The sequence below is a fragment of the Haematobia irritans genome, chromosome 2 (genome assembly GCF_050003625.1).
Source record: "Haematobia irritans isolate KBUSLIRL chromosome 2, ASM5000362v1, whole genome shotgun sequence".
NCBI lineage: Eukaryota > Metazoa > Arthropoda > Insecta > Diptera > Muscidae > Haematobia > Haematobia irritans.
The window spans coordinates 68,211,726-68,239,081 of NC_134398.1; the positions used below are offsets into that span (position 1 = coordinate 68,211,726).

Consider the following 27,356-nt stretch of genomic DNA (forward strand, 5'->3'; position numbering starts at 1 on the left):
ATCCTGGCGAACACACAAAATTAAATTATATGGGATTTCTATCGAGAGTTGGGATCCCGTATTTGTGTTTTTGTGTTCATCCAAGCTTCCAGTGACGACTTTATTTCGAAATGGATAGATCTGGACAATTTTTTAACGGCGTTATCTTCAGCTGGCTTTTCTATAAGGAAATTGACCTCTAATGATGGCCGGATTCTAAAGGATTTGCCAGCTGAACACCTTCTAAACGAACATTTTTTAGCAATTGAGAATGAAAGTAAGGCTAAAACTTTGGGCATCAGTTGGAATGCCAAAAGCTATGTTTTATTTTTGTGGTAAATCCTATTCGAAAAAAGAAGGATTTTACGAAAAGGGAAGTTTTGTCCGTAATTGCATCCTTGTTCGATGGGATGATTATTTGAATGCACCTTGTAAAAACCAATGGAAGCAGTTCGTAGGCGATTATGACATTTTGAATTCTGTTGAATTGAGGTGCTGGATTGGATTTGACCCAAATTATAAAGTTGAAATACATGGATTTGTGGACGCCCCCGAAAAGGTTTATGGTGCCTGTGTACATGTTAGGATAAAGTCGAGGAATGGAGAAATCATAACGCATTTATTGTTTGCCAAGTCGAGAGTAGCGCCATTAAAAACTATATCTTTACCGAGCTTGAACTGTGTGGAGCGCTGCTGTTAGCGGAACTGATGGGAAATGTACGAACTGAATTAAGTTTGGACAATAACCGTACGAAGTTTTATTGCTGGAGTGACTCAACGATAGTGCTGGCGTGGCTTCAAAAGCCTACTTCATCGTGGATCACTTTTATATCGAACAGGGTCTCCGAAATTATCGATTTAGTCGGAGAGGATTGTTGGGGACATGTCAGGTCAGAACATAACCCAGCGGACATTATTAGTAAAGGTTGTCGAGCCCATGAATTGATGGGTAATAATTTGTGGTGGCATGAACCATCGTGGTTGCGGGACACGGGCGAGGAATGGGTAACAGGCCCGAAAGGCAGTTCCATAACACAGAAGAGAGTCGTAGTATAAAGATGTTTTTTACCTACATGAAGAGTTTTGATTATGTCCTTGTCCGATTTTCTTCGTATGCGAGGGCTCTAAGGGTCATGACATATGTCTACCGATTATTTTCGAAGCTTAAAGTGAGTATTAAGTTCGAGTTTAGCCGCTAAAATCGATAAAGTGAAAACTAAATCAGTAAGAAAAAGACATAAAATTATAAATATTTGTTGCAAATTTTATTATAACTTGATGGGGAAAAGCCCAACGCAAATTTTTACAAAGTTTGTATTCCTTAAAGTGGATTATTAAAGAAAAGTAATCGTGAAAAAATGACGATTTTAGCGGCTAAACTCGAACTTAATACCCACCTTTAGGGGGGAAACACATTCGAAGGGTCCAATAGAAGTTTCTGTTAGCGAGTTACAAGTAGTTAAGAGGAAACCAATGCTCAATGTCTGTCGTTTAACGAAAGACATCCTGTCATTTTGCCTTACAATTGCAAGTTGTCGCAACTTCGAGTGGGTTTTATTCATTATATCATGGTACATGGGGCAATCATTTGATGTTGCGGGTCCTCAGGTCGGAATTCTGGATCCCAAGGTCGAAAAACCTAATAAAGTCGGTTATTGGTCATTGCCGAACCTTCGCCATTTGTACAAAACTATCCAGGGAACAAATTATGTCGGCTTTGCCAGTGTCTAGGACTCTTATTGACCGTCCATTTCTTCGGACGGGGGTTGATTTTGCCGGCCCTTTTGATCAAGAACTATGCAGGCGGTGAGTGATTTATCAACAGCTACGTTTTTATCTGCATTTTCGAGATTTGTCTCCCGCCGTGGATGCCCAAGCGATATCTTTTCCGACAATGTAACAAACTTTGTAGGAGCCTCCCGCACGTTGAAAGCGGAATTTCGTAACTTTGTACGCAATGTTAGTGCAGAGATAGTCCAGTCATATGTGAATAATGGCATTTCAATCCTGCGGGTACACCCCACATGGGAGGCCTGTGGGAAGCAGGTGTTAAATCATTTAAACATCATTTCCGGAGAATTGCGTTTAATCTGAAGTACACATTTGAAGAGTTCGCTACACTCTTGGCGCGCATTGAGTCTTGTTTAAACTCTAGACTTCTTTGTCCTTTATCGGAAGACATTTCCTCTATTGATGCGCTTACGCCAGGTAATTTTTTAATCGGAGGACCGCTGTTAGCTCCCACTGAACCGCAAATCGGCGAGGCGCCAATTTCTGTTCTCAATCGGTGGCAAAGAATTAAAGTCATTAATCACAGTTTGTGTGTGCGGTGGAAAGAGGAATATTTAAAGTTAGGCTTAACTGCTGGCCTCGTTCGTTATTCTTCCTACAGATTAGTTTGTTTGCGTCTATATAGATAAAGGTTACTCATGCGCACGTTTTTATTTGTTGTTTTCTTCGTTTTTTATTTATTTTTACTTAGAATTATGGTCAAGGCAAAGAGATATAATCTCGAGAATCGCAAGGACAAGCAAAAGATTGTGTGTCGGGTTTGCCCGAAGGATCATCCACTTCGGTTTTGTGAGACATTTTTGGCTATGGACTACACGTATGAGAATTCTACGTATGAGAATCGTATCAATAACATATATAGGCATTGTGGGGGTTGTTTGGCTCACGACCATACGTGGCGTACATGTAAAAGTGAGGGACGTTGCAAGAAATGCGGTGATATGCGTCATACTTAGCTCCATAAGCCGGGACCTCATGCAAAGCGGTATCAAAAGGTTAGGACCTCGGAGAATGGACCCAGTTCGTCCAATAGCTCCTCTGAGAAAGGACCCAGTTCGTCCAATAATTCCCGAGAGAAGGACCTCGTTCGTCCTGTTTCTCTTCGTCGAGTAAACCTAAGTCATCCTCAAGTAGCACGAGGAATCGACAAACAACTGTTCTAGTTATTAAAAACGACAGTGCTACTGCGGAATCTCATTGTAGTCAAAATGCATCACTAAGAGACTATGAATCGGGTACGTGATCAGCAAATTGAAGAGCCGTCGCCAATGTACATAATTAAAGAGACTGTAATGCTCCGACCAACCGCGGTTGCGAAGATAGTTTGTGGGGAGCGGTATATCTATGAAAGAGATATCATAGATCCTGGGGCAGATACCACGATTATAGACTAGTCGTTGGAGCGAAGGATGGGCCAGAAAGCTATTCGAGTCGACAATGAATATAAGTGCTACATACAGATGCGAGGACGGTATGGCATGAGTAACACGGTAGAGACTTATGCCCAAGTTCGTCGGAAATATTCCATATTGACGCCAAAGAAGTCTGTTGATATTCGTATCGTCGATTAATATCCTGGAGTGCAACTAGCAGATCCTATGTTTTACTTAGCTGGAAATGTACATCTCTCCCTAGGGGGAGACTTATACTCTAAGATCATACAGGTACCTTTGGAAAGCCCATCGCACAGTTTACAATTTTTGGATTCATCTCCGGTGCCTGTTCAAATTAGTCTAAGCATGTTTCGATTTGTTACTAATGCTAGGATTAAATTTGGAAAATAACAGGAAGGAACGTGGATCAAGAATGAATTATAAAACGGTCCCGTTTCTACCCTTTTTTACTTTGGATTGATTAATGACATACAATTTACTTAAAAGTAAATAATTTTCTGGAAAAGATAAGTGAAATGAAAAGCAAATCCAAATAAGGCAAAGTAAGACTCAAAAATGAATGGACAAAATAATAAGTACATTTTCCAAAATCGGGAAATATACAGGTCTACTTGAATTTTTTTGGTTTAAATTGAACATAATTTTGTTACATTATCAATAACCAGTGTATCCAACTTTATTTTGATAACATTTTATACTCGCTTTGACATACTGCTTACAAGCTTCCGACTGGTTTTTTATACCATGTAACCTGCACAATCATACCATGTAATCTGCACAAAATTTCAAAGTTGTTGTTTATTTTTAAATGTTTCATTCCCAATTCTGTGTTTTAACTCTCCACAAAGGTTTTCAATGGGTTTAAGGTCTGGTCTGGTGACTAAGTAGACCAATATAGAAGGGTTATGTCATTGTCTTGGAACCAATTTTTAATAAAGCGAAAAGTGAGTTTAAGATCGTTGTCTTGTTGAAACACCCACCTTAGAGGTATGTTTTCTTCTGCGTACGGCAGCATTGTGTTCTCCAATATATTTCTATATTCGAACAGGGTAATTTTATAAGTAATGCGATAAATTCGACCTAGGCCATACCAGAAAAAACAGTCCCATACCAATATGTTCCCGCTCCCATGCTTGACCGTCATTTTTGTGAAGCGCATATGAAATTCTTTTCCTTGGGGTCGACGAACATTACGACTACTACACGCAAAGAAAAAAAAAAACGTTTGGAAAACGTGTATCGAAAACGTTTTTCTTGTGTTAGAGTTTTTTGAATTGCTTCGAAAATTTTAAACTTTTATCACCAAAAAAATTCGTTTGTTACAAAGTTTTTATTTTTTCAATAAAAAAAGTTATTTTTGAAACAACAACAGAGTCCATTTCGTTTATATCAAACACTCTTCTTTTCTGACTTTTGGTCTTTAATAAAACACATTTTACAGTTCAAAATTTAATATAGTACAATGTAATGTTGAACATTTTTTTCGGAATCTTCCGAACATATGTAGAATGTATGTAAAAAAAAAAAACAAAAAAAAAAAAACTTTGGTCGAAGCAGGGATCGAACCCACGACCCTTGGCATGAGAGTCAGACGTAGCAACCACTTCTCCACGGTGCCAAACTAAATGTTTGTTTCTGTTAAATAAACTTTGTTTATTCGGTTCGTGGGCGCCGCAAGCTATGCTATATAAATATAACTTATATGGATATTTATCTCTTGATGACCATAACAGGTACATAGCTCAGTGGTTAGTGTGTTGGCTTACAAAGTGCATGGTCCGCGGTTCGATTCTCCGTCCAGGCAAAATGTAAAAAAATTTTAAAAATTTATAAAATCGTATAATTTCTTCTACATTGTTTGTATTACAGAAAAAGGTGCTAAGAACTAAAAATCTTCGTGGAAGTGAGAAAGATGTGAGGGAAAATGCAATTAGCCAGAAAAAAAAATTTTTTGAGTTAGTCTTTATGAAATTGTTTTTACATCCTGGAAAAGAATAAACGTTTATCACAAAAAGTATATACTTTTCTTCCAAATACACTTCCTTACAGCGAAAAGCAAATGAGAAACGAACTTTGTTTGTCTAAAATTTCGTTTGGGAGGAAAGAATTATTTTTTTGCGTGTACCATTTCGGAATATTTTTTTTTTTTCAGTTTCATCGCTCCACAGGATATTGCGTCATTTTCTCTCACCTACCGTTGCTACCGTCCAATAATGTTTTCTGGCGAAGCATAGTCTCATCCTACAAATTTTTTTCCGTAGCATAGGAACATTTCTGACTGTTCGGCCGGGTAATTTGGCATGCACTAATCGCTGCTAAATAGATCGTGCAGATATCACATTGCCTATTTCAGCAGAAACTTGTCTTGATGATTTGAAAAGGTCTTTTTTTGGGAGAGTGACAACAAGATTATCTGTTTTTCTTGGTTTTCCACGTATTTTCGCAGAACTTCTTTTCTATAGAGCTTTTTGAACACAAAGTAACGATCTCTTAAAAGATTCGAGGTCATTCAAAGAGTTTTTCCCTCAATTCTTAGAGCTAAAACCAGTCTTTTCTTTTCTACTACAATGACTTTTTCGGTTTATCTAGTACCTAATTTTTATTATTATTTGCATTGAATCCATCGCCACTAAAAACACTATAACAATCTTTTTGCAAAATTTAAACATTTTCATATAAAAAAGCATAATGTACTAATTTTTTTGGCCAACCAAATAAGGCCTTTATCACAAAGAGAACACAGGAAATAAAAATAATGATATTTTTACGTTTTTTTTTTTTTCTTATTGAATCAGTGCAGCCAATATTGAACTTTAGTTACATGACGTAGTTACAACACCAAATTAAAAAATATGTTTGAGTTAGGACAAAAAGAAGGATTTGAAACCGAAGTAACCTATCACAAATTTCTGCAGAAACGGGAAATAAGGAAAACTTTTTAAGTATTCCATAAGTAAAATGCTGTTTAGAGAAAATTTTATAAAATCAATTTTTGGCTTATTAGAGCCAATTTCCATACTAATTAAAATCCAAGAATAGTTTCAAGTTGCGAATAAGAGATGTAAAACTAGTAGAGTTTTGAATAAATACAACATAAAGCTTTTTTTGCATTCCTTTTATCGGGAGGCCTAACTAAATTAAATTAAAAAATATTCACAATTCCTTTAATTCAAAATTAGGTTTTCTATATTAGGATTATGACTTTTACGACATACGTATTATACCGTCGTAAACGTCGCAAAAGTCACCGTTTTCGACAAGGCAACCCTTGCATGCCGTTTGTACGATCGTATAAAGAGGAAGACAGTGATCTGTCGTGATGTCATATTTATAGAAGACTAGGTATGTTATAACATCGAAGAAAATACTAATGATTCTCTGATTCCCGAAGTTGAGACCAATTAAATTCCATCCGATTTTGTTGATACAAATCCTGTGCAAGATACTACTACATTCTTACGCCCACATGATACAAGTACAACCTTACGCCTACAAGTAAGGTTGTACTTACACCTTTAGGCTGTCGATTGAATCGTAATGATTCAATCGACAGCCTAAAGGTGGAATGTGATGATAGTTGTGATGACGTCCAGTTTGACGATGCTGAACAGGGCTATGAACAAAACAAGACAGATAACTATCGTCGATCTGAGCGAATTGCCGCAAAATCTTCGTCTAATTCTAACTTTTGTGCCTTGACATTTGTATCCAATGACCCGAATACTTTGAAAGAAGCATTAGACTCTCCAGAAGCCGATGAGTGGCGTTTGGCCATGGATGAGGAGGGAATTGAAGAACCTTCCAGCCGAAAGGAAAGTTATAAAATCCAATGTCCGCAGAAAGGCAGATAGAAGGAATAGATTACACTGAGACATTTGCCCCTGTTGTCAGATATTCTTCAATACGATTTCTCATAACCCTGTCCGTGAAGTATAAAATCCATATTCAAGTTGATGAATAGTGCAGTAACTGCATTTCTAAATGTAGAACTGGCGGAAGAGATTTTTATGGCCCAACCGGAAGCCTACGACGATGGGAGTAATGAGTGTGTTTGTTAAAAAGAAGTATACGGACTAAAATAATCCAGCCGTGCTTGGAATGCCACACAGATCAAGGTTCTTCTAGAATTTGGTATCGAAAAAGCGACATTGACCAGTGCATATATCACCATCGTAAAGGTAATCGTCTTTTGTTTGTTGCAATTTAGGTGACGACATGTGTACATCAACAGAAGAAGAGAAGGAGGAAATGGATAAGGTTCCATACACAGAAAAAAATATCACCAAAATATTTCCAATTAAAAAGTTAATTGAAGTTGAAATTTTGTTCTATTAATATATTAATTGATACAATTAACTTTTTAATCAAGATAGAAACATTAAGTTAATTAAGTAAATGATTGAAAATTTTAAAATTTTTAATTAAAAAATTAAATTAAAGTCAGTTAAAAAAAGTGATGAACATTTTGCTTAATTTTTAATTAAAAATGTATTTCAAACAATCAACACAAGACCCGACATCTGCTATTTATTTATTTATCTGCTATATCGCAATTTGTTAAGTACACAGAAAAAAATTTCACGAAAATTTTCCAATTAAAGTCTTAATTGAGTTTTAAAAAATATTCAATTAAAAATTTAATTGATTCAACAATTTTTTTAAGTGAAACAAAAATCAATCACACAAATTAACAGTATCAATTAAGTTTTTAATTGGGTCAATTAATTTTTTATTGGATCAATTAATTTTTTAATTCGATCAATTAATTTTTAAGTGACTGTCAATTAATTTTTTAATTGATACTATGATTTCTGTGATTGAAGACATTTCAATTAAAAAATTAATTTCGTGATTGAATAAGAAAAAAAATTGTTTATGTGTAGATTCAATGCGAATCCAGGAAAGGGCCACTGGACACCCGAAAGCGTGTTATGCGATATCTAAGTGAACTGTTGACAAAGGCCTGATATATTGTACTAAAGCCAATTGTCTGTTTGGAATTTGCGATGCTGTCTTGGCAGGAGATCCACCACGGGCTATATATTCACAATGCAAGGTGCCGCAATATCATGATGTGCAACGAGGCAACGTACTGTGGCTCAGTCTTCGACTGAGGCCGAATTTATGTCGATAGTTGCTGCAATGCAAGATACGACCTGGTAGCAACGTTTACAGAATGAATTACTGGATGTTTGAACTTCAATAAAATTGTTTTGCGCTTTACATATCGCACGAAATGGATCGTTCTCTTCGAGGACAAAACACATCGATATCCGAATCAAAATTATGCGGGAAAAACTTGGAAGTGGCGAAATAAATATCGAATACTTGGAGACAGGCAGGATGATTGCGGAGTTATTCCCCAAGGCAGTACCTGCTGATATATATACGATTTTTATACCCTTCACCACTACTGTGGTACAGGGTATAATAAGTTTGTGCATTTGTATGTAACGCCAAGAAGGAAAAGTCTGAGACCCATCGTTTAGTATACCGATCGTCTTAGAATTAAATTCTGAGTCGATTTAGCGATGTCCGTCTGTCTGTCTGTTGATGTATTTTTGTGTGCAAAGTACAGCTCGCAGTTTTAGTCCGATTGTCCTAAAATTTGGTATAGGGTCCTGTTTCGGCTCAAAGACGATCCCTATTGATCGGTTCAGATTTAGATACAGCTGCCATATATATTTTTCACCGATCTGGTCATAATTGGCGTGTATATCAACCGATCTTCCTTAAATTCCGTACATCCGAATATTTTATGAGTCTCGAAAAACTTGCAAAATATCAGCCAAATCGGTTCAGATTTAGATATAGCTCCCATATATAGCTTTCGCCCGATTTACACTCATTTGCCCATAGAGGTCAATTTTTTGCTCCGATTTAGTTGAAATTTTGAACAGGGTGTAAAATTAGCATTGTTGCTATGCGTTGAAATCGGTTCAGATTTAGATATAGCTCTCATATATAGCTTTCGCCCGATTTACACTCAAATGACCACAGAGGCCAATTTTTTGCTCCGATTTAGTTGAAATTTTGCACAGGGAGTATAATTAGCATTGTAGCTATGCGTGCCAAATTTGGTTGACATCGCTTCAGATTTAGATATAGCTCCCATATATATGTTTTTCTGATTTCGACAAAAATGGTCAAAATACCAACATTTTTCTTGTAGAATCGCCACTTCTTAGTCGAAAAGTTGTAAAAATGACTCTAATTTTCCTGAACTTCTAATACATATATATCGAGCGATAAATCATAAATAAACTTTTTCGAAGTTTCCTTAAAATTGCTTCAGATTTAAACGCTTCCCATATTTTTATACCCACCACCATAGGATGGGGGGTATATTAACTTTGTCATTCCGTTTGTAACACATCGAAATATTGCTCTAAGACCCCATAAAGTATAAATATTCTGGGTCGTGGTGAAATTCTGAGTCGATCTGAGCATGTCCGTCCGTCCGTCCGTCTGTTGAAATCACGCTAACTTCCGAACGAAACAAGCTATCGACTTGAAACTTGGCACAAGTAGTTGTTATTGCTGTAGGTCGGATGGTATTGCAAATGGGCCATATCGGTCCACTTTTACGTATAGCCCCCATATAAACGGACCCCAAAATTTGGCTTGCGAGGCCTCTAAGAGAAGCAAATTTCATCCGATCCGGCTGAATTTTGGTACATGGTGTTAGTATATGGTCTCTAACAACCATGCAAAAATTGGTCCACATCGGTCCATAATTATATATAGCCCCCATATAAACCGATCCCCCGATTTGGTTTGCGAGGCCCCTAAGAGAAGCAAATTTCATCCGATCCGGCTGAAATTTGGTACATGGTGTCAGTGTATGGTCTCTAACAACCATGCAAAAATTGGTCCACATCGGTCCAAAATTATATATAGCCCCCATATAAACCGATCCCCCGATTTAGCTTGCGAGGCCTCTAAGAGAAGCAAATTTCATCCGATCCGGCTGAAATTTGGTACATGGTGTTAGTATATGGTCTCTAACAACCATGCAAAAATTGGTCCACATCGGTCCATAATTATATATAGCCCCCATATAAACCGATCCCCCGATTTGGCTTGCGAGGCCCCTAAGAGAAGCAAATTTCATCCGATCCGACTGAAATTTGGTACGTGGTGTCAGTATATGGTCTCTAACAACCATGCAGAAATTGGTCCACATCGGTCCATAATTATATATAGCCCCCATATAAACCGATCCCTCGATTTGGCTTGCGAGGCCTCTAAGAGAAGCAAATTTCATCCGATCCGGCTGAAATTTGGTACATGGTGTTAGTATATGGTCTCTCACAACCATGCAAAAATTGGTCGACATCGGTCCATAATTATATATAGCCCCCATATAAACCGATCCCCCGATTTGGCTTGCGAGGCCGCTAAGAGAAGCAAATTTCATCCGATCCGGCTGAAATTTTGTACGTGATGTTAAAAAACCATGCAAAATTTGGTCCACATCGGTTCATAATTATATATAGCCCCCATATAAACCGATCACCAGATTTGACCTCCGGAACCTCTTGGAAGACCAAAATTCATCAGATTCAGTTGAAATTTGGTATGTGGTGTTAATATATGGCCTCAAACTCCCATGCAAAAATTGATCGATATCGGTCCATAATTATATATAGGCCCCATATAAACCGATCCCCAGATTTGACCTCCAGAGCCCCTTGGAAGAGCAAAATTCTTGCCATTCGGTTGAAATTTGGTACGTGATGTTGGTATATGGTATCCAACAACCATGCAGGAATTGGTTCCTATCAGTCCATAATTATATATAGCTCCCATATAAACCGATCCCCAGATTTCACCTCCGGTGCCTTTTGGATAAGCAAAATTCATCCGATCTGCTTGAAATTTGGTACGTGGTGGTAGTATATGATATTTAACAACCATGCCAAAAGTGGTACATATCAGTCCATAATCGTACATAGCCCCATATAAACCGATCCCGAGATTTGGTTTTGGAACCTCTTGGAGGAGCAAATTTCATCCGAGTGAGTTGAAATTTGGTACATTGTGCTAGTATATGGTCGTTAACAACCATGCCTAACTAGGTCCATATCGGTCTATAGTTATATATGGCCCTCAGATAAATCGAAAAATCACACAAAAATTGGTCCATATCAAGTTCATAATTGTATATAGCCCCCATATAAGCGACCCCCGTATTTCAATTCTGGCTCTCTACGTACAAAAAGTCGATTCGTAATTATTTGTAGACTTAACTATACATAACTGTTTTGTCTAATATATTCCATGTATGGACTAAATCACAGTCTTTCGTAGAAGTTTCTACGCAATCCATGGTGGTGGGTACATAAGATTCGGCCTGGCCGAACTTGCGGCTGTATGTACTTGTTTTTACTAACCTTGTGTTCCCTAGTGCATTAGCCGACTTAAATTTTGAGTCTATAGATTTTGTAGAAGTCTATCAAATTCTGTCCAGATCGATTGATATTTAAATGTATGTATTTGGGACAAACCTTTATATATAGCCCCAACACATTTGACGGATGTGATATGGTATCGAAAATTTAGATCTACAAAGTGGTGCAGGGTATAATATAGTCGGCCCCGCCCGACTTTAGACATTCCTTACTTGTTTCTTATGAATTTGGTTTACTATAGATTTTTCTTTAATGTATCTTATATTTTATTATTACTGATCTCAATGTTTATTCAGGGAGGGTGGTGTTGTAACCCAATAATCAGTTTTAGTTATAAGTTATTAGTACTGACCAAGGTTAGATATTAAAGTATTTTTTAAGTACTAATGGCGATTTCGATTGGGGAAAAATGTGCAACATTCTCGAAATTGAATGGAAAATATGAAGGACACTGCCATAGATTTTGGATCCTGTATCCCGCACAATATTTTGAATTAACAATAACTTTGGAATGACACTATCATTGGGGCGAAAATGCAATGAGGGAAAAAGTAGGGTAACACCAAGGCAACATATTTTTTGCGAATCGAAAATGCCATAAGAGAATTTTTGAATAAAACGTTTTTAGTTCATTGCCAACCATCGAACTGCCCGCTTGTATCATTCTGCCATTTACAACAAAACGTACTGTAAAATAACTTTCAACTTATTATTGAGCTAAAGAAGCATGACACATTTAACATACTAAAAATGTTTTTAAATCATAACTGTTTGGTATGTAAGTTTAGATAAATAGGAAAGGTTAGTTAGTTAGGTTAGAAAAATAAATAGACAAAAGAAATAAAAAACACACAACTAATAAAATACAAAATAAATAATATAATCACAAAATAAAAATGGAAAATCAAAATCGAAAAATTCTGATAAAAATTAAAATGTACAAAATGTTATTGAAGTGCATTAAAAGTACAAACTACTTATGTATTTTTCTGAAGAAGTATACATTTCTCCATCAATTATTAAATAGTTCTCGTAAAACAAATTCTATCTTCGACTAATATTGAAAAATACTTAGGAGAGCAACTTATGAACAGATTTTTTATCTGATATCTCCATTGTGATTTTACGTAAATTTTTCTTTCCTTTTAAATTGTACATAATAAAAAAAGATGAAATGGAAATAAAGTTTACAGTTTTGAACGTGAAGGATAAAACATGTATAGGATTGAAACAAATAAATTCTATAATTTAAAAAAATGGTTTAAAAGGGCCAACCGTAAAAGGTATTCGACCCTTTGATTTTCATCAAACCTGCACCACAGTTTGGTGACCCCCTGAATTCACTCATCAGGGGTCAAAAATAGATTTTGGTATAATCTACATTAAGATTTAAAAGTCGGTAAAAACAATATTTAAAAAATTTAAGTCATACTTAAAATAACGATTCAATCAACAATATATAAACAATACACCAAATACTTAGAGCTAATTTCTCTAGGATAGTAGGGAGAAATCCTTAGTTACAAATTGTGATGAATATAAATTTTAAAACAAAATATAAAAATGGGGAAATATCAGATTAAAACAGAAGACCTAAAAAATTAACCCCCTCATAAAAAATAGGAAATTATTGAGCGGCGCCAAACAACATGATACTATTTTATAATTAATAATAGTTTATAATTAAGTACTGTTCGTATGCGACTCATGCTGCATGGTACATAATCCTCACTCCGACCGAACTGAATAGTCAGTCATTGTGTGCGGCCCTAAGTGGGCCTGAAATATCGGGCTATCTATAGGTATAGTATTGCATTTACATGTTTTTAAAACATATCAGGGTGTAATTAAATTACGTGTTCTTTAATATGACATTTCGTTGAAAATAATACAATGTCCAATATAATATATTTAATTTATATTGTATAATACTAGTTGTGTGTCCTTTACCTATATATTGAAGAAGCAGATGTTGACCGCGACCAAGTAACTAATAAACCCTCACCTCTATGGCGTTCTCGTTTATTATGCAATAAAACTTTTGTGCTATCATCTGGACACAATGTAGTCCTAACGACGGTAAAAAGGAGTCTGAAAAAAAGAAGAAAATATAACGATATTGTTATTTGTTGAAATATAATATTTTAATCGAATATTTCATATTTATCATATTGATTTTGGATAATGCGGCTTTATTATTTATGGTAAAAATCAAACATTCGTGTTATTTGAAATCGACGCAAGTCAATTTTTTATGTTGGGCATGCTTGATAGAGGGAAATTTTTGATGTCGATATTGCAATGACGATTTGACTACATTTTCATTCGGAAATTCTCCTATGCATGTAGTTCGGATAAATGGGACATTTAAGCTGAAAAAACACCCATACTCATGCGCTTGTTTTTCTTTTATTACATTTCCTATATATGATAATCATTATATCGATGTTTAAAAGTATAACAGGTTCGTTTTTATTATTCAACATAGTTCCATTCAAGAGCGATACAACGATTATAACGACCTTCCAATTTTTTGATACCATTTTGGTAGTACTCCTTCGGTTTTGCCTCAAAATAGGCCTCAGTTTCGGCGATCACCTCTTCATTGCAGCCAATTTTTTTCCCTGTGAGCATCCTTTTGAGGTCTGAGAACAAGAAAAAGTCACTGGGGGCCAGATCTGGAGAATACGGTGGGTGGGGAAGCAATTCGAAGCCCAATTCATGAATTTTTGCCATCGTTCTCAATGACTTGTGGCACGGTGTGTTGTCTTGGTGGAACAACACTTTTTTCTTCTTCATATGGGACCGTTTTGCCGCGATTTCGACCTTCAAACGCTCCAATAACGTCATATAATAGTCACTGTTGATGGTTTTTCCCTTCTCAAGATAATCGATAAAAATTATTCCATGCGCATCCCAAAAAAACAGAGGCCACTTTGACAGCGGACTTTTGAGTCTTTCCACGCTTCGGAGACGGTTCACCGGTCGCTGTCCACTCAGCCGACTGTCGATTGGACTCAGGAGTGTAGCGATGGAGCCATGTTTCATCCATTGTCACATATCGACGGAAAAACTCGAGTTAACAGCTGCAAACACCGCTCAGAATAATCAACACGTTGTTGTTTTTGGTCAAATGTGAGCTCGCGCGGCACCCATTTTGCACAGAGCTTCCGCATATCCAAATATTGATGAATGATATGACCAACACGTTCCTTTGATATCTTTAAGGCCTCTGCTATCTCAATCAACTTCATCATTTTGTGGATTTTTTTGATGTTTTCGTCGGTAACCACCTCTTTCGGGCGTCCACTGCGTTCACCGTCCTCCGTGGTCATTTCACCACGCTTGAATTTTGCATACCAATCAATTATTGTTGATTTCCCTGGGGCAGAGTCCGGAAACTCATTATCAAGCCAAGTTTTTGCTTCCACCGTATTTTTTTCCATTTTTTCACAATAACAAAAGTTGCTTCACAAAAGACGCTCTATCTCACAAACTTATTGACTTACAGACGTCAAATTTTAACACGAATAATTTGAAGGTTGGTACTATATAAAAATAATAGCGACGCCATCTATGTGTCAGACCGCGGACTTATCAGCCAACCTATTAAAAAGTGAATTTTACAGGAAACAAGTTCAAAGTTTTTTTTTTTTTTTAATTTCTCAAAAACCGTATAAGATATAAATTCACGTTTTTCGGTCTTATAATCACGTGTATTGTAGATTTTTTTAGTATATACGATTTCAAAGTAATGATAATAGAACGTGGCTTTAGACCGAGCAAAGCTTTATGCCATTTTTGGATTAGAAATCTTTAAAACTTTAGTCCTGTGACTAAAGTTTTAAAAATATTACCCATAACTTTTGATAGAAATATCCAATAAATTGGAACTTTTGACAGGATGCAATTCACATCAATCCGAATAAAAAACAACGAACTCCATCAAAAAATGCTAAGTCGACTTAGCGTACTCTGGAATGAGGACATCGATATAATACTACCAATTTAAAAAAACTATGTTAAATTTGTTTTACATCATCCCAGCAAAAAATGGAAATAGTTTCACAAACATTTTTAAAGAACACCCCGGGATCCCACATCAATTTTTTCCACTTCCCATGAAGTTATTTAGGATCAGTCTTAGAAAATGTGCCATTTAAAGGGTCAACATTAAATTTCCCAAAAAAGGATAGAAAATCAATAAAAAAAGTAAAATCCAATGAAAATAAAATTTCCCCCCGCGGGGATTTGAACATGTGTCGGTTGACTTTTTCACCTCCAAGGAAGTTCTTTCATGAAGATTTTGTAAAATACAATTTAAAATTTTTTAGAGTTGGAATGGAAAAAATATATATTCAAAAATATGTACTGAAAATGACAAAATAAAAACGTTGTATAACATAAAAACTAATATTTTAGAAAAATATTTGATAGATAAACTCACCGATGGTGAGATTTGAACCTGCGTTCTTAATTTTTTCCTTTATACTAATAAAGAACGTCTCGAAAAGTAATTAGAATGTAATGTCTTGATGTCATATTACGATCATATCGCAAACATTTGAATTGACGTTTCGACGCTTCGTGTTCAATGGCGTTTATGGCTGAGGGTGCTAATGCGTTCTGTTATCGTGCCAACAGACCCAGGTTAAACCCCTGGTGGTAGCGAAAAAGTTTTTCAAATTGTAAAAATTAGATAATAAGAATAATAAAAAGTAAAATTGATAAAACATTTTGTTTTTTATTTTTTTTTTTTTTAATTTCTTCATTCAAATAAACTCCCAATGCACAACTTCTAAAGCAATGCAAAGGATCAAAAAACGGAGTAATTCCGTCCTATGACAAGCCCACGTAAAAATCATATATAATTACGAGTAAAATGTGATGCTAATACGATCGAAATTCAGATTTCGTACTTGTGTGTATTTAGATCCAGTCCAGATTATGTCAGGGGATCGCGATTTTGATCAATTATTATTCACATTTATCTTTTGTCATTTGAAAACGAAATGAATACGACTTTCAGACCCTTTGATTTTATGTACTTTATGTACTTATGTACTTTGATTATTGTACTAATTTCAGATAATTGAGCTTAACAATGAATCGGGCAGGACTCATGACTGATTAAATGCTTTAACGTATCCTTATTAAAAGAGATCTATATACACCTTAATTTTCACTATTTTGTATGTGAAGACTACAAGGTTTGTATAGAGGCCTATCATTATGAATTATGAACCAAATACCTTCAAATTACCCATTAGCTTTAAGAAGTTAAGCTATTGCGAGTTAATAAATCCTTTTAACGTGGTTGTGGCTTTAAATTTTTCCCGGCTATGGTGATATAGTATTTGAAATATATCAGGCTTGAAGTCGGAAATATTTGCAACTAACAAGAAATCATTAGCCTATTTTCATTTTTAGGAGTACACTCAAAACAATTTCGTTATTTACATTAAATGACTTACCGTGGTAACGTGGCTACAACAGCTGACAATATGATTACAAACCAATGTACAGCAGATATGAAACAACGAAATATCACCCAATAACTGGAAGGAAGGCCGAAACAATTAACACACATAGAGTTGTAAACAATGGAAAATAAATAAAAAGAACCCAAGCTAAAAACAATAGAGAGCACATGAAGTATTGTCTGAAAATGAAATGCAAAAAATTAAATTAATTCACAAGAATTTCAGAGATCGCACTTTAGATTTAAAACATACCCATGATCGTATTTCAATAACACCATGTAATAAATTCGTAAATAAACAGGAAGCTGTTATTGTGGCACCGAATTCCCATATACCTACATCAGAACCCGCATACGCACATAAAGCTATAAAAAATACTATAAGGCTTTGATAAAGTGCATCCAAAAGCACTATCCAGAAGTCATGAGGTTTATACGCCAATCCCAAGCGACCCTATGTTACATAAAAAGAGTAATGAAGTTATGAATGAATGAAAAACGAATAACATAAAATTAAATTACGTTTTTATAAAGATATGTATTTCGAAGCAATAAATCCTCTGGGACACGTTGATCATATACACCAATGGCTAAGGGAGGCAGCGAGGTAAATATTAAATTATATAACATTAGATACATTTGATCCATCATTACAGAGCCCGAAAAACCACAATATAATTGGTACCAGAATATTAAAAACACAAAGGCCTAAAATATGAAAATAAAGTTGTGTACATTACGACCGGCATACGCCCACTAACAAAATATAAACTTACAGCATTTTTATAAAAGAAGTATAAAATCATACGTGATAGACGATCATAACACCAATATCCATGAGCAATGAGTAAACGTTCTAAATATCGGAAGCGTGCTACTGTAAAATCAGCAGCCATTACTGCTTGCGTTCCCTCTTGACCCGATATGCCAACACCAACATCTGCCATCTAAAAAAAAAAACATTGTAAGATAAAACAGATTTCTTATATCTTCGAATTACCTGTATCATAGAAACATCGTTGGCACCATCGCCTATAGCTAGTGTACATAATCGTAACTCTTCTTTAACAACTTTCACTAAGTAAGCTTTTTGCAAAGGGGTTGAGCGGCAACACAATACTGATGCACAACTTTTTGCTAATTTTAGAAATGGTCTTATAAGTTTGGATCTGAAAAAAAAAAAAATAATAATTAATTACTACTTTTGAAATGTACTAAAAATTGCTACTGTCTACACTAATTTTCACTTCTGCGAGTTCCTTATATATATTGACGCGATGTTGTATTATATTTTACTGATATTGTTTGTAATTGTATAAAGACTCAAGTCTTTATAGAGACTCCAGAGATGCATATTTTTGAGAGGAATTTCAGTATCACCCTCTGAGTAGTTCATATATAGCTCCCACATATATGTATCGCCCGATTTTCCGAAAATTTATTATAATAAACTTTTTATTAACCGATCTTAATCAAAGTTGACACAATTTAATCTTCTCTAGTGTCCACCAAATCTGTAAAATATGCAAACCGGTTCATATTTAGGTGTAATCTGTATATGTGTCGCCCGATATTCCGAAATTGAACCATAATACCCTTATTTATTAAACAATTCTATTGTACAGGATAAGGAGATATCATAACTCATGGAACTTGTCAATGAGTAATGATATCTCCTTAACCTGTACAATAGCAGGCACATACGTTCAGAATTATAGTTCCACTTTATACACATGTCGCACCTGGATATCAAATTTAGGACAATATAATACTCCTCGGCAATGCCTTTTAGATGTGAAAAATATCAGGCATATGGGTTCATGATTAAATTAAATCTTTTCGGAATTATTTAAAAAAGTAGAGTTTTTGTAATCTATACAATCGACTTTTTTCAGCCGAATACAAAAAAAAAAAATCCGCTCAGCAACGCTAGGAACATTTTATATTATTTCAAGGATTTTGTAAGAGCCTTTCGTATATGGCTACAAAAAGAGATCAAACACTCATTGATAAGAGAGAAGTTCGCCAACTGTGGCATAGCAATGGACTTGTTAGTATTGAGTTTTTCAACTATTTTCGTACTACTCACACAATATACATATTTAAAAGAAACACTTGGATGGGTTTCTTCATTGTCTTAGTTGGGAGAAAATACATTCTGATTGACCGTTTGTGTAATTCTACTAACCTTAAGTCTAAGATGAATGTCAATGTTTTGCCATCGACAACAAGTGCGCGGGGTTTTAAACGATGATTGCGATCAAAGGGTGAGAGTTTTGATTCAGTTTCAATTTCATTTAAGTAAAAATTTATAGCTGATTCTGCTGCATCCTTGGAACGGGCGGTTAATCTATGGAATGGGAAAAGATAATAGTGCATTTTAATTATTGGTGGCCAATATGATGATCCATGCAGAACTTACCTTATTAGTTCCATTTGCTGGGTAAACAATTTAGCTGAATACGCAATATTTATAGCTGTTTCAGGTTTATCTCCTGTCAAAACCCATATTGATATTCCAGCCGACAATAACGATGATATAGTTTCGGGCACACCCTCTTGCAAACGATCTTCGATTCCAGTAGCACCCAAAAGTGTTAGATTACTTTCTAACTTCGCAAATGAATCACGCAAACGGCGTTCACGATTTTCCATTGACATCTCAATTTCTTGATGTCTCGCCCACCATTCTGTATATTCCGAAGCATTGAGGTTTCGTTTAGCCATTACTAATATTCTTAACCCATCGCGAGCATAGTTATCAAGCTGTTGTTGTGTCTTCTCGCGTATAATGCCTTCAGGAGAATTTGGTGAACAAGGTGTTAGTACAGGCATTATAGATGTATCAGCACCTTTCGTATATAAAACAATTTCTTGTGTCCCTGTTCGTCGAACAACAATAGACATGCACTTTCGACTTGAGTCAAAGGGCAATATTTTCAACACTTCGTATTCCACTAGACCTTTAGTGGGAACACTAACCAATATGTGATTTGGACTACGGTTTACAAGGCAGCAATCGTAACTATATGCAGCATTAACCAAAGCCAATTCATCAGGACTTTCGGCTTCGAATAAAGGGCGTCCATCTGGGGTTTGATATGTAAAAGTGTTTTTCTGTTGCCTGAAAAAAAAAAAAAACAAAGCAGTTTAATAATATCATATCAACTCAAGTAAAAAAATTAAAACTGTATATTTTGTTACTTCTAATATTGAAATTTAATTTACTTACTGTAATTTGTTGGCTAAGCGTTTTGCCTGTGTCTTTGCGTTTAGAAAGGTTGTTAGACTAGTAATTTTTGAATTAATAGCCGCTTTTGCACGTCCTGTAGGTGATATATTATGCGACAATGATTTCATTTTCATTGGCGGCGATTCTGAGGTAGGTGTGGATTCCGCAGAACTACTTATAGGTGATAATGATGGTATGTGCGACTGGGTTGGAATGTTAAAAACTAAATTGGGCGGTGGTGATGGTGTTACAGATCTGGATTCGGCAAGACGTACATAACGATCTGCTGGTATTGATGACGCTAATTTATTGTTTGTGGCAGATAAATCATTTTGATCGGCCGAAGTTTTTACAACTAAGAATCAAAGAGACAAAAACATTTTTTTATTTAAAAATTAGTGTCACTAGTTCAATTATTATATTCCTTCACGTTCTGGTTTACGAATTCGCAAAATTCCTCTTACTCTAGTTTCCGAACCACAGTGATATTTATCACGAAAATTTTAAATACTGTTCCTATGACTAAGAAATTTAATTGGAAGAAATTTCTTGGCAAAATATGGAATGGTTCAGAAGTTAATAGTAGTTAAACATTTTGTGTACAGAACATTACGGGTTATTTAAAAGTAAAAAATACATTTTTTTCGAACGGTGCCATCGCCCACTTTCCCGTCCCTTCCGACCGTGAGGGTCTCGTCGCCATGACGTAGGGACAGCGTACACACCATGATCCGGACCATTGCGGGATGGAGGCAGAGGGATTTAACTAGCTACAGAGAAGGACTCATCAGCCGGATAAATTACAAAACAAGACAAAATATTAGGTTATTCAATAAAACAAATGTATTAGTTATCCAAATATGCTAAAATTCTGGACTTCACCATATCAATACTTAAGTTAGTGTCAACTAGATGATAGATTGAATTAAAATTAATGCACATCCTACGAACGTTGAAAAGCAATGAAAAGAAACTGGTAATTCCTAGATGCCCTGAAAGGAACATTTATCCTAATCCTAGATATCAATTCAGAGCATGGAATATCGCCACAAACTAGCCTATACATCATCATGGAGCCCAACATCGTCCGTCGGCTCTAAGAGTAGGCAAATGAATCAGCCTTAATCTAGAAGTGTAAGGAGGAAGAACAAAATCACTGTTCCAATGAAGATGTCTCAGAGCGAACAACAAGAACTGCTTTTGAACCGATTCCATCTTATCAATGTAAACATCATACTGAGGATCCCACACGATAGAACCATACTCCAGAATAGGTCTAACAAGGACAGTAAAAAGCCTCTTGGTAACATAAGGGTCCGAAAACTCCTTCGCCCAACGCTTCATGAATCCTAGAGCCCCAGATGCCCTACTCACCATCAATTTAATGTGATCATTAAAATTAAGCCTACGATCCATAACAATGCCAAGATCAACAAAAGAATAAACCTCCTCCAATAACGTGTCCTGTATACTAACCGAACATCAATAGACCTAGACCTGAAGAAACGCATAAACTTGCATTTTTCAAGTTCAAATCCATTAGGTTTACCCTACACCAATCACTAAAGCAATCCAAATCATCCTGTAATAAATGCACCCCACCAGAATTATCGAACGAGGTGAATAACTTAACATCATCAGCATACATCAAACTACTAGAGTTACATACGGACTGAGGTAATCGTTTATAAATAACAAAAATAAGACAGGCCCCAAATGACTCGAATAGGAATCGCCAAAAGACACAATCTGCGTGCGGCACTCAAGATACGACGAAATCCAAGCCAAAAGTGTACTGGTTAATCCAATCCTATCCAGCTTATGCAACAACAGCTTATGATTCACCCGGTCAAAAGCCTTACTAAAATCCGTATAAATAACATGTGTCCGATTCCCAACAACAAACTGATTAATAACATGAGAAGTAAATTCCACCAAGTTCGTAGTAGTCAATAGGCCCTTACGAAAACCATGCTGGCAAGGATCCAGTATCGAAGAAATGCTATGCGACAAAACATCCGTCACCATTTGGTGAACAAGGTGTTAGTACAGGATACATCAAACTCCTAGAGTTACATACGGACTGAGGTAAATCGTTTATAAATAACAAAAATAAGACAGGCCCCAAATGATTACCCTGAGGCACACCTGATGGGACATCAAAGAACCTCGAATAGGAATCACCAAAAGACACAATCCTATCCAGCTTATGTAACAAGAGCTTATGATTCACCCGGTCAAAAGCCTTACTAAAATCCGTATAAATAACATGTGTCTGATTCCCAACAACAAACTGATTAATAACATGAGAAGTAAATTCCACCAAGTTCGTAGTAGTCAATAGGCCCTTACTAAAACCATGTTGGCAAGGATCCAGTATCGAAGAAATGCTATGCGACAAAACATCCGTCACCATCTTCTCAAAAACCTTGGGAATAGCACTCAATCTTGCTATCCCCCTATAATTACTCACATCAAAGGGGCTCCCTGACTTATGAAGTGGTACGACAAAAGAACTCCTCCATCTTAGAGGGAAATAACCGAATTTCAATGACCTATTAAAGAACATAACCTAAATCCCAGAACATCTACCCTTGCCGTAAGGAATCATCAACATCGTCCAGAACAATTCACTCAGAGGGGAAGGTGCCAAGAACACCAATTAGTACTCCGCCACCAATCCTACCCATCGATCCTTCTTGAACACCAAGTAACGACCACAAAGAATCTCAGAATCATATACCGATGGCCTGAGCCAAGTCTCAGTCATAACCAAAACCGCAAACTCAAAATCAAAACTATCAATATACAGCCTCTATAATTTTGTGTTCAGCCCTCTGACATTTTGATAAACAATAGAAAAAGAGCCACTCAATTTTTTGGAGATGGAGGAGGCTTGCTAGGTAATCTAGCTAAGTTATCCGACCGATCAACAAACTCCTTAACCAATGCCATAGGAGGCCAAAAATCACGATTACACAGCGTATCGAAGAGATCAGCATCAACAATAATCTTAAATGAAGACCTATTCCCAGAGAACTGAGACTTCAACCTAATTGTTCTAAAACCCGATATACCATCGACCCTAGACCTAATATAACAATCAATATCCTCAGCCGTCGTCTCCGGGGAAAAAGGAGAAACAAAAACTACCCTCTTTGAAGCAGCCATATTGAGTTTCCTCGAGCTTTTCGACTGAGACTGAGGGCAATCCGACAAAGTAGTCGTCGCGAAACTTATGAGAGACAAACCTGAATCAACCCAACGACCCCGCGAAGAAGACGAAATCGAATCAGTCACTAATCACTTATCTGAATAATTTAAAATACACCGGCACAAATTAAACTTTTCTTTTCATGCAAAAAAAACACACAAAACAAGTATATACAGCACTAAATTCGGCCGGGCCGAATCTTAAATACCCACCACCATGAACCAAATATTAGGGTTTCCTTTGAAATTTCAAGAGGGATTGAGGACTTGAGGACACTTCCCGAAGATAAATTTAAAGATTTCACCTATGAGGACTATATCAGATTCTGGATTTATAAGAACCATTTTTGTTTGAGTTTTAGAGGAATCATTAACATCTCTTGTAAGTGTGCAAGAAAATTATAAAATAACGTCTTGCTTTGAAATCTTAAATCTGTAGATTTTCACCCGAGAAGTATCTGAAATCTGAAAATTTTACATTGAGTTTCAAGCAATTTTCATGATCAGTGCGCCTTCTATACCCTCAAGAAATGAAGTCGGTCTATATGGAGGCATTACCAAAAGGACCGATAAAAACTTAATCCGATACACGTTTTTGGGAGCCTAAAATAATATTTACAATTTCAGGCAAATCGCATAAAAACTACGGATTCTAGAAACCCAAGAAGTAAAATCGGGATATCGGTCTATATGGGGGCTATACCAAAACATGGACCGATACTCACCATTTTTGGCACACCCCTTTATGGTCCTCAAATACCAATAAATTTCCAATTTCAGACAAATTGTATTTAAACTACGGATTCTATAAGCCCAAGACCCCAAATCGGGAGGTCGTTTTATATGGGGACCACACCAAAACATGGACCGATACTCACAATTTTTGGCACACGTATTTGTGGTCCTACAATACCTCTAGATTTTCAATTTCAGGTAAATTGAATAAAAACTGCGGTTTCTATAAGCCCAAGAAGTAAAATCGGGAGATCGGTCTATATGGGGGCTATACCAAAATATGGACCGATACTCACCATTTTCGGCACACCTCTTTATGGTCCTAAAATACCACTAGATTTCCAATTTCAGGTAAATAGGATAAAAACTTCGGATTCTAGAAGCCCAAGAATTAAAATCGGGAAATCGGTCTATATGGGGGCTATACCAAATATGGACCGATACTTACCATTTTCGGCACACCTCTTTATGATCCTAAAATACCACTAGATTTCCAATTTCAGACAAATTGGATAAAAACTACGGTTTCTATAAGCCCAAGACCCCAAATCGGGAGGTTCTTTTATATGGGGACCATACCAAAACATGGACCGATACTCACAATTTTTGGCATACGTATTTGTGGTCCTACAATACTTCTAGATTTCCAATTTCAGGTAAATTGAATAAAAACTGCGGTTTCTATAAGCCCAAGAAGTAAAATCGGGAGATCGGTCTATATGGGGGCTATACCAAAACATGGACCGATACTCACCATTTTTGGCACACCTCTTTATGGTTATAAAATACCTCTATATTTCTAATTTCAGGCAAATTGGATAAAAACTACGATTTCTATAAGCCCAAGACCCCAAATCGGGAGGTCGGTTTATATGGGGACTATATCAAAACCTGGACCGATATAGCCCATCTTCGAACTTGACCTGCCTGCAGACAAAAGACGAGTTTGTGCAAAATTTCAGCGCGATTGCTTCATTATTGAAGACTGTAGCGTGATTACAACAGACAGACAGACAGACAGACAGACGGACAGACGGACATCGTTATATCGTCTTAGAATTTCTCCCTGATCAAGAATATATATACTTTATATAGTCGGAAATCGATATTTCGATGCGTTACAAACGGAATGACAAACTTATTATACCCCCGTCACCATTCTATGGTGGTGGGTATAAAAATCAAAATTTAATAGCGCTACGAAAACACAATTAAAGCATAAATATAGGAATGGATTAATTCTTCCAACAGGAGAAAATTTTTAAAATATACATTATGCGAATTTAATACAAAGAAATCAGTGTATAAGGGGGCTATAGTTTCGCGTAATTCCAGTGCTGCCAATTTTTGGGGATTTTCCCCAAATTGGGGACAGTATTTTTGAGGTGGGGGATTAGGATGAGGTATTTCTAGAAATTTGGACATTTTTGTAGGGATTTTTGAGAAATGGTATACAAGAAATTCTTTTTTGCATTCTTAAAAAAGGGCTTAAAGAAGTGCAGCAAATCCCCAAAATAAGAAAACTTTGCTCCCTTATTCCATTCATATAGGGCATTTCGACTAGAAACGGACACAGCATTTTATTTCGGGGATATGATGAATTTGATTCATATCGACCCATTTTTAACGATGCTTTCATATTGATCGAACACCAATTTAATAAATATTATTGAGTGTTTAGAAGTAAATTATGTTTCCTAAATATACACATATGGTCAAAATAATAAGACACGTTGGCATTTTTTTCTTCTTTGTCCTAACTCTAACATATTTTTTAATTTGGTGTTGTAACTACGTCACGTAATTAAAGTTCAATATTGGCAGCACTGATTCAATAAGAAAAAAAAAACGCAAAAATGTCATTATGTTTGTTTCCCGTGTTCTCTTTGTGATGAAGCGCTTTATTTGGTTGGTCAAAAAAATAAGTAGATTGTGCGTTTTTATATGAAAATGTTTTAATTTTGCTAAAAGTTTTTTATTGTGTTTTTAGTGGCGATGAATTGAATGCAAATAATAAAAAATTAATAAAAATTTGATACTAGATGAACCGAAAAAGTCATTGTAGTAGAAAAGAAAAGACTGGTTTTAGCTCCAAGATTTGAGGGAAAATCTTTTTGAACGACCGCCATATCTTTTAAGAGATCGTTACTTTGTGTCCAAAAAGCCCTAAAGAAAAGAAGTTCTGCGAAAACACGTGGAAAACCAAGCAAGACACTTCACTCTCCCAAAAAAAAACCCTTTCAAATCATCCAGACAAATGTCTGCTGAAATATGCAATGTGATATCTACACGATCTATTACCCGGCCGAACAGTCAGAAAAGTTCCTATGCTACGGAAAAAAATTTGTAAGATGAGACTATGCTTCGCCAGAAAACATTATAGGTGGTCAAGAACGGTAGGTGAGAGAAAATGGCGCAATATCCTGTGGAGCGATGAAACTAAAAAAAATATTCCGAAATGGTAGTAGTCGTAATGTTCGTCGACCCAAAGGAAAAGAATTCCATATGCGCTTCACAAAAATGACGGTCAAGCGTGGGAGCGGGAACATAGCTCTAAAGTGAGTGTTTCAACAAGACAACGATCCTAAACACACTTCGCGATTTATTAAAAATTGGTTCCAAGACAATGACATAACCTTTCATTGGCCTACTTACACACAAACAATTATCACCAAAATTTTTTCAATTAAACTCTTAATTGCATTTGGAAACGGATTCAATTAATATGTTAATTGATTCAATTAATTATTTAATCAAATCCGAATAAAAACCAATTAAAAAATGATTGATATTTGCTACGTTTCCAATTAAAATATTGATTCAATCAAATTGGTAATCAATTCGGAAATAATTTTCAATTACAAACCGTTTCCAATTATTCAATTTCAATCACCTTTGTGATTGAAATTGAATAATTTTGAGGGATGGAAAGAGCGAAAAGAGAACTAGAGAATGGGTATTTATTCAACAACTGTCTGTGAAAGTAACTCGTAACGAACGGTTGGGTTTTTGTTTTTCGCGTAAATTGAAAAACATGATTGGCGACATTCTGTCTGCTGCGTTCGAAATGTGTGCATAAATATTTTGAACGCAACAACAAATCATAGCAAAGGGTT

At 36.0% G+C, this 27,356-nt stretch overlaps 1 protein-coding gene across 3 annotated transcripts in view; it reads right to left on the reverse strand.

Moving 5' to 3' along the window:
- Nucleotides 1-27,356, reverse strand: part of LOC142225414 (phospholipid-transporting ATPase VD) — a 171,004-nt gene that overhangs the window by 10,877 nt on the left and 132,771 nt on the right. For 2 of the 3 annotated variants that reach the window (XM_075295158.1, XM_075295159.1), the window contains exons 7-15: nt 20,293-20,647; nt 19,483-20,184; nt 19,249-19,410; nt 18,061-18,229; nt 17,837-18,007; nt 17,583-17,768; nt 17,314-17,514; nt 17,053-17,240; nt 13,529-13,669 (exon numbers count right to left, since the gene is read on the reverse strand). In XM_075295158.1, the coding sequence (XP_075151273.1) occupies nt 13,529-13,669; nt 17,053-17,240; nt 17,314-17,514; nt 17,583-17,768; nt 17,837-18,007; nt 18,061-18,229; nt 19,249-19,410; nt 19,483-20,184; nt 20,293-20,647 (2,275 nt within the window). The remainder of the gene's footprint in view (nt 1-13,528; nt 13,670-17,052; nt 17,241-17,313; nt 17,515-17,582; nt 17,769-17,836; nt 18,008-18,060; nt 18,230-19,248; nt 19,411-19,482; nt 20,185-20,292; nt 20,648-27,356) is intronic. The other variant, XM_075295160.1, reaches the window with a different exon arrangement.